Genomic DNA, 9,506 nt, shown 5'->3' with positions numbered 1-9,506 from the left:
AAGTACAAATATAATAAGCGTGTTGACTCTAAGCTTGAGTATGTGATTGGGATTTCAATCAAAGCCAACCAAATAAGCCAGCTCGGCTAGAATAATTGAACAGAAATTATAAACGAGTTTTTCTGTTTACAATTTAAACGGAACATATACATAGATACTATACACATATACATTGAATCTTTTTTTTTTTTTTGCCTGAATATATGTCGAATCGTTTGTGTAATATTTTCAATTGAAATTTTGATGTGTTGATGTTGTCCATGCTGTTGTTATACTAGTTCTATATGATTGCAGATGTTCAGATGAGGAATGGACGTGAACACAATTTTAAAAAAAGAACAATTTAATTAAGGAATTAGTCATAAATTAGAACTGACGTGATAATTGATTGATTATGGCATCAATTGCTTTATAAGTTACGCGAAAATTACCAACGTGTGCTGCATCTCATATGCTATCATGAAAATGCACAATTATATAACTGTCTTTAATATAAGAGCACAATAACTAATTTGTAAATATTAAAAAAATTAGTTAAGTTAGTTATTTGTAATAATTAAATATTGTCTTTCTTAAAATATTCTTGTTAATCATGTGTATTAGAATAAAAACTCTTTAACATATACAGCCACCAAAAGGACTACTTTGGGAAAAAGGAAGTAAATATAGGAGACAGTATGTCATACACCCATTTGATTCTTGGTTTTTTTTTTGGGATTAAAGCTATCTTAAGTCACTGAAATTTAAAATAAGTGATTTTGGTTTCTGAAATAAGGTTTTAAGGACAAAAAAATCTTCATGTGAATCAAAATGAGATCAAATTTTAAGGACTAAAACTATTGGTTTCAAATTTTAAGAACCAAAATTAAAATGATGTCAAACTTTAGGGGCTAAAGATTATTTTGACAATTTTTTTTCAAATTATTTTAGTATTAGCTTACTGAAATAAAAGAAACTCGGGTATTTTCGCAACTATAACACAGTGCCATTTACATTAATTATTGATTAATATTTTGATTAACTTAATTATAATTTAATTAAAAATCAAATATAATTTTGAGATTAAGTGGGAACTGGGAAGTTAATATAGAAAATCCCCCGAACGTGTAAATCATATCACTCATTCTTCATCACAAGCAAACACTTCATTTTTGAGCCAATACAGAACACATACTCGTACTATATATTAAAGGAAATTTAGTTGCAAAATTGCCCCCCAAAAAAAAACGAACAGTGCTGTGAGAAGAATGCCAATCTCCTTCCTTTTATTTAATTCACAAAGCTATTATCACTATATAAAGAGAGCTTATTAGATAAATTCACTTTATAATTACCTTGCCGTTATGATTTAATGGCCACACTTATTGTTATAAATTGAACACAGATCTAATGATCTCTCTCTCTATATATATAACAGTAAATAAAACATAATCAGCAAAGGCAAGGGCAGCATTTGCCAGGAGCTGGTGGAGGAGCACAACACACACATTGAGGGCATATGGGACTGGGACTTCCTGAAACACGACATTAAATATATAGTTACGTACAGAATCAAAAAGTATATATATGATCGTTCAAGAAGAAAAGGGAAACAGGATTTACCCGGATGTCGCGGAAGCCGTGGCTTTGGCCATGGTGCTCCAAGCGGCGGCGGCAGCGGCGCCATTTCTGCTTCGCACGGCAAGGTCATGGGAGAGAAGATCATTGCAAAGATGAAAAGAGTGGCCAAAGAAAGCTTCAGAGAGTTACACGCCATTGCTTTGTTATAGAGATTATTTTTTATGCTAATTAATAAGAATGAATATAATGTATATTTATATAGAATATTTATAGTGTTAGTTTTGTAGCTGAGGCTCATGGTTTCGTGTGTGCCGGAGTATTTTGAATTTCTAAGAGTTGAAATTGTTTATTAGAATCCGTTGGCAGAAAAAAAAGTTGATTTTCAAAGTCAATGCAATCTGACTTGACGAACTCTGATCTGCACATTCTCCATGGGATACGTCATTTGTGATTTGACTCAAAAACATCCTGCAAAATTTCCAAATTTTATCGATGTCGACCTATTTATAAATATTTTAATAACAATAATTTATCAATTTCAAAATTATAATTAATCATTTCTCCCTCCATTCAAAATTACATAAGGCATCTTAACTAACTTCCACTCCAAGAAACAGTTAACATCATTAAATAAAAAATTATCTACTCTTTCAACGTCTACCCTTATTTAATACTACCCCTGATCCTTAATATAAGAATTAGCTAATTAATTTGAGTAAATTTAAAAAACTAGTTAAGTTAGTTATTTGTAATAAACAGGTGTTATCTTTCTTGAAATATACTTGCTAATCAAGTGTATTAACTAAAACTACTATTATTACAAGGATTGCCCTGGAAAAAATGAATAAATATGAGAGATAAAATAGATTGGAGTCTTATATTTAGAACCAAAATAAAAATCAAAAAAACTTTTATATTAAGGACCGGAGGTAGTATTGAACAGGATAACTTAATCACAAATAAATATAAAAATCTGATTAATTTCAAATATTCTATAGTGAATTTTAAAAAAAAAAGCCATTAATTACTCCTTGAGAACACTAAAATGCCTTATATTTTTAAATACAAAAAGAGTAGAAAAATGCCTTATAATTTTGAACAGATGGAGTATTTGTTGACAGTTTAAAGTACCCCTTTTGATCATTAAGATAATTCAGTTTTAACTATTTCACATAAATTAAGAAAAAAATTTAAATTAATTTAAATTATTAACGAAAATTGTCCTTATTTCTAGAATTCTCTTTTAGTTAAAATCAATCGGCTTTAATTATTTTTAATTTCTTATCTCACCTCTCTACAATGAAAAACGAGAAACGAACGCGTCTTCTTTGCGTATAAAATGCTCCTTTAATTAGTTCGTTATCAAGTGGCCTTAATTCCAGTAAGATACCACTTTGGGGGTGTTAGCTGAAACAAACTAAGCTAATGATTTTTTTTTTGAAAAAAAAATTGTTCCATACAAATCAGAATAGCAAATCAAGACATCGGAAAAAGTATTTAACTCATTTATTTACGTTACTATTTTTTAAATATAATAAGTCGTATACAACTAATAGAATGATTTTTTTTTTCAGGAAAATATAATAATTTTTACATAATTATATAGTATTTAGTATTATTAAATCAAATTCAAACGTTAGCAAACTTGAGTACAAAATGTAGTTTTTTATTGTAATTTTTCCTATTTGCAATGTTGAAACATCCCACCAATTTTCTTATAATTCAATAACGAGGATACAATATGCTCCATCCAATCCACCATCACAAGTCAATGAACCTCAATTCCACTTGTGAGGGAGTTGAAGAGCAACGATGCCAACATATGACCAAAAAAAGAGAAGCCCTGTTAAATGAGGCTTTGGAGAAAGGAAACAATCATTTTGAAGGTGTCTATATTTTTTGTTTTTTTTAGTTTTCAAATTGGTACCTATATGTTTTTTCTATTAATTAAATTTTTAATTTTGTTTTATTAACATTGTTAACCTCTTACATAGAGATTAAAAATACTAATAGAACAAAGTTACAAAAGCTAGTATTACTAAAAAAAATTAAATATTTTAATTAAAAGGAAAAACATTATAGATACCAAATTAAAAATTAAGAGAAAGTATGATACCCCCATGTGATTTTTTCAGAAAAAATACATACAATGAGTCACATTTAACTATTAATTAACGGAGAAAAATTAGTAAATAATTATTAAGTACTTTTTAAGTGACTTATGTTATGACTCAATAAATAAAGTGATTCATATTCTAAACGAAAGGCAGTAATTATCTTTCATGTGCTCATTTGACCAAGGACTTTTTATACGCCGTAAAGATTTCCTAAATTTTACCCAAGAATTAGGTGGGCTTGAAAATAATGCACATACAAAATGGAAGGGATAATAACCCTAAGCTTGAGCGAGTCATCAGGGTTTCAATCAAAGCAGCCAAATAAGGCAACTCATCAGCTACGATTGAATAGAAATTAAGATAATTTCCTGGAATGATCCCAATTCTAGAAGAATTCGAACGGATATGTGTTCTTCATTAGTTTCGCCATTTTTTTGGTTTTTCCATGGCTAATATCTAATTTTCCTTCATGTAATCAACTCTTGCCGTTGGAGCTTACTCAAGCATACTAATAATGATATTGCAAATCTTTCTATAACGAATAGGCCAGAGATTACTGGGCCAATGAATGGGCCAAAAAGTAACGGAACAACTGATTTAAAAAGTGGGCTTGGGGTTATACTGATGAGGAACATTCGTCAAGAGGCAGGGGGTCGTTGGGGCAGTAAAGAATCGTCTCCTCATCTGTGACTTTCTGAGAATGCTTGAGAGAAAACCAAATCACGATATATAGAGTAAGTATATAAAAGAAGTTTTATTTCAATTTACATGAAAAATTATTTTTTAAGTGCTTTTTGTCTCTTCCTCTGATCCTGACTTTTTCTGAAGGATTTCTACTCTTCTACTACTTTCCATTCCTCACTTTCTTGTCTTCTTTTGAATTGTAACGCACTATAATTAGTATGCCTCCGGTCTTTAATGTAAAACTTAATTATTAGAGGGTTAATGTTAGTCCTATATATAGAACTCATTTTACATATTTATCAACTTTTTTTCAAATTAGCCTTATTATACTCTTCTAACAATAATCAAGTAGAAGAGGAAATAGGTAATTAAGGAAGATAATTAAGCGGTTTTAGGGGGAAAAACATATCATATTAACTGATTTAACTAACATTTTTAACATACTCAAATTAGTTAATTAGGTCTTATATTAAGGACTGAAAAAATATATATCGAAGTAATTAACACATTGTTGTGATCATTACGCTTTCTTTAGAGTTCCATGTTAACTCTAAATAGAGACACTTAGACCGAAATATAAACGTACCCAAAATGCCGTCCCCCACTTAGATATGTAGTATACCTTTGTGATCATTATATTCTACTTCAATGGGCAATTTTCCGCAATATGGTTATTCAAGTTTGTGTATGCTGTTAGAATATGCTAGCTAGATTAATTAACTGGGTCGGACTAATTAATCATGATTTAAAAATCCTGGTTCCTTAATTAATTTGTATTCTAGAAAAATATAACATATGAAATGGAAAGAAAATACTCCAAATTATTATTTATTCAATTTAAAATTTCGAAGTGTCATGAAGAGAAAAGCTTTTCAATGCATGACACATGTGCATTAACTACCGTTTTAATGCATGACACTTGGTTCAGTTTGGTTGCTGTTCTTGTTTATATTTTTTCTGGGTTTTGCTGTACATTCGCAAAATTAGTCTCGTTTTTGCCGTATAGGAAATTGGTGTTGTAAGTATACAAGAAGTTGGGTAGCTAGTATATCGAAAATGGGGTATTAATTTGGAATTGTTTAATGCATACGTTTTATTTGTTATAGTCAAGCTTCAATTTACAAATAAATTAGAAAAAAATTTCAATTAAAATCAATTGAAATATCAAAATCTAAATTTATATCCTACACTTTTAACAAATCCATTATATATGAGGCCAGGAAAATTGATTAGAAATTTTAGAATCTCGTTAAAAGGCCTTTCCCAGGGGCATAACCTAGACGTTTGCCCGCCATTACAAATGTGTGTTGGCTTAATACTGTCAAAGGCCAAACTGAAAAGGATGCACCACGATTCTTCTCTCCCTAGCTCTTGAATAAAATGGAGGTGTGACCCACTTCCTTTAAACATTAAAGGAAAGATAAAGTGTAAGATATTGATTTCTTTGTTTTTTTTTTCTTGTCCAATTTTTGATGATCTTAACTTTTTCTAATTCTGAAAATTTCGCCATCTGTGTAGACAGAGCAAATTGAAAGGAGAGGAAAAGTCCAACAACCAACTTTGCCAATTTCAACCTTGAAGTTACGGAAATCATTATCATCACACAAGACTCAGGAACCAAATTTTAATTTGGTACTCAAATAAATGTCTTTAAAGAATCAGCAATAAAACAGAAGACATATTGGCATTTAAAAAGCAAATTAATGATGATGAAGAACTACTAAATACAATTTAATCAACCTGATAATTTACATGCAAAATAAAATAAAAAAGAAATGGAGAGAATAAAATAAATACAACAATTAATTCATTTAACTAGTTTGGAGATAGGGAATACATCTGTATTAACCCTTGGTGAGAAAAAATTAATTATAATTTTATATGTTTATTTTAAAATTAAGCATGTATTTTTTTAATTTTAATTCTTACTCCCTCCGTTCTTTATTATAAGATCCAATTTTTTGAATTGGTTTGTCCTTTTTTATAAGATCTCCTTTGGATTTGTTTAAATAATAAATGTATTTTTACTCATTTTACCCTTAATTAATATCGTCTCTCTCACTATCTTTTTTCCATATATTATCTCCTATTTTTCCTCACTCACACTTATCCAGTTATAAATAAGGGCATATTTGGAAAGAAAGCACATTTTCAACATATTTATTATTTTTAACTAATTTTAACAATTTTCTTAAACCATGTACTATAGTTAAGGGAAAATCCCAATTAAATCTAGCCGTAATATTTAAATTCAAATTGAAACCTACACTTTTAACAAATTTCTAATTAGGATATATGACCTAATTAGGGATTGTTGAATGTTATTAAATGACCACAGTGCCCCTTTTTAGTTAAAAATAACAATTGATTATTTGATCCCTCTAAAGTGGTTCATCATATCTTATTATTAATATTTAGAGAGAAAAATATAAATAATTTTTAAGTATTTGAAATTTTGTATATATAACTAAAAGCTTCAAAATATTTTCACAAAACATTTCAACTTATAATATAAGTAGTCTTTAAATAAATATTTTTTGTTTTCAGGTTGTAACAATTTACGTTTTCGGCTGGATCCATCATTGCTTAAATAAATGAAACAAACGTAAATTATAAGAACTGAAAATAGAAAAAATTTATTTGAAGGTTACTTATATCTTTAATTTAACATATCTTATTAAAATATTTTTAATAGCATAAGTTTTATATATACAAATTTCAAACATCGTAAAATTACTTGTATGTTTTTTGGTCTAAAAAAAAACCATAAGAGATGGATCACTTTAATCAATTTTCTTGTTAACGGGCAGTTTGGTTATTTAACAACATTAAAAAAAATTCCTAATTAGGTCTCATGGTCTAATTAGGAATTTGTTAAAAGTGTGGACCTAAATTTGAATTTAGGTATTTTGACTGGATTTAACTGATATTCTACCTATAGTTAAATGGATCTTATAATAACGAATGAGAGATTATATTATATATTAATTATAATTCTACAAATATCATACCGCATCACATATGTATTTAATATTTTTAATTTGAAAAACATCATAACGGGGCTCTGAAAGGGTCTTGCACTCTTGCCCAGTACCACCACGGCACCACGCGACATAAAAAAGCAAAATATGCATAAAAAACTTCATGAAGAAAATGGCTCATAAATAACATTCTACTGCAAGAAAGTCTAAGAAATTATGTGACATAGTTAGGAATTGCTCCTCTATTCCTCAATATAAAATCTAACGGGGGAGTTGATATCAGTCGTATATATAATACCTATTTTACAAATTTATCAATTTTTTTCAAATTAATCTTATTGATGTTTTCTAACAATAACCAAGTAGAAAAGGGAAGGAAGAAATTAAAAAAGATTCTTAGGGTGTTTTGGAGAAAAAAAATATCATATTAACTAATTTAACTAACATTATTAGTCTATTAACTAGTTAATTAGGTCTTACATTAAGAAATGAAAGAATATTTAAATTTACTTTAAATATCCCGAGGATTAACTTCTGCCGTATATCTGGTGCTCAACAAAAATGATATAAGTTATATGTAACTTAACTTATTTAAAATATTAAGAGAGCTTTTATTAAAAAAAGAGATTAAATTAGCCCGTCTAATATTCTATAAGTTTACAACAGCCTTAATTATAACTAAATATATTTCTTCGTGTATTATGTGAAATTTTTAAAAAAATTAATTAATAATATGAATAATATAATCATAGATATTATATTTTATCTTAGATTGGAAGAATATCTTAGATTAAACGAATATCTTCTTCTTTCCAAACAAATCAGTAATATGTTGAATGGATATTAATGAAGTTTAAATGATTAATGCCTGCGATGCAACCTTATCCTGTTTCTGGTTTCTCTGTTATAAATTCCCAAATATCCCTCAGATTTATAAAAATTTCTCGTAAGTCAATTGTTTCCAATTTTCTGTGTTCCCCAGATTTCAATATTTTTTGACCGTTGTGTAATGAAATAAGCAATCATGGGCAACACAGAGACGAAGTTCATGAAGCAGATTATGGAATTGAAATTCAATTCCAAGTCTCTTCAACGCCAAGCCTGTAAATGTAAGAAGGAAGAGAAATCCGAAGAGCTTAAGGTTAAGAAAGCTATGGAGAAAGGGAACACGGACGGCGCTCGCATCCACGCCGAGAACGCCATCCGAAAGCGAACGGAGCAGATGAACTATCTGCGACTCGCCTCTCGGCTTGACGCCGTCGTGGCTCGGCTTGATACCCAAGCCAAGATGAACACCATCAACAAGTCCATGATTAATATCGTCAAGTCTCTGGAATCTTCCTTGGCCACCGGGAATCTCCAGAAGATGTCGGAGACCATGGACAAATTCGAGAAGCAGTTTGTGAATATGGAGGTTCACGCTGAGTTCATGGAGACCGCCATGGCTGGATCCACCTCGCTTTCCACTCCGGAAGACCAAGTCAACAGCTTGATGCAGGAGGTCGCCGACGATTATGGCCTCGAGGTCTCAGTGGGTTTGCCGCAGCCGGCATCTCAGGCGGTGCCGGTGACTAAGGAGACGGAGAAGGTGGACGACGGTGACTTGTCTAAGCTACTTGCTGAGCTTAGAGCTAGAGATTGAGATGGAAATATTATCATTGGGGCTATACATATAAATGACGCAGGTATATACTTTAAGTTTTTCTTATTTTTATAACGGTGATAATGTCTTATTTGTGTATATTAAACTGAACTTTTTTTCTGGCACTTTACTAATTGTAGCCGGATGAATTTTAAAATTTGCTTCCTGAACAAGGATGAACGAGGATGTAGGTTCTCTAGATATTAGAGGGGAACAAGGACTTGGAGCTGCGATGAATGCCACGTAAGCAAACCTGACCGCGTTAATAACACATCGTCAAACTTTAACACCTTCAATTCCAATTTTAATACCAAAGTATAAGGATAAAGTATAAACGTTTCAAATGGAAGGAACCAGAAATCATGGTTTGAAATTTCAAGAACCAAAACTAGAATTAGAATTTATAATTGCACAGGACTTATACAAATTAAATTGGAAAAAAATAAATTATTTAACTAAAAACGAAAATAATTTAAAATGAAAGATCATTCAGTTCATTATCTCCCTTTTTTCCTATATAAA

The 9,506-nt window shown here is 30.1% G+C and overlaps 1 protein-coding gene across 1 annotated transcript; it reads left to right on the top strand.

Moving 5' to 3' along the window:
- The first annotated feature begins 8,366 nt into the window (after window positions 1-8,366).
- On the top strand, window positions 8,367-8,984 carry LOC114761733 (ESCRT-related protein CHMP1B-like). Its single transcript, XM_028951161.1, has one exon. The coding sequence runs from the start codon at window positions 8,367-8,369 to the stop codon at window positions 8,982-8,984; it is 618 nt and encodes a 205-aa protein (XP_028806994.1).
- Window positions 8,985-9,506: the final 522 nt, after the last annotated feature.

The sequence above is a fragment of the Neltuma alba genome, unplaced genomic scaffold (genome assembly GCF_004799145.2).
Source record: "Neltuma alba isolate B1F8T4 unplaced genomic scaffold, ASM479914v2 tig00001706_pilon, whole genome shotgun sequence".
Lineage (NCBI taxonomy): Eukaryota > Viridiplantae > Streptophyta > Magnoliopsida > Fabales > Fabaceae > Neltuma > Neltuma alba.
Note: the sequence above shows the minus strand (reverse complement) of the source record. Positions and strands in the feature narration are given on the sequence as shown.

Bases quoted from the DNA above. Each gene is read 5' to 3' on its own strand.
- LOC114761733 (XM_028951161.1), top strand. From the start codon at position 8,367: ATGGGCAACACAGAGACGAAGTTCATGAAGCAGATTATGGAATTGAAA.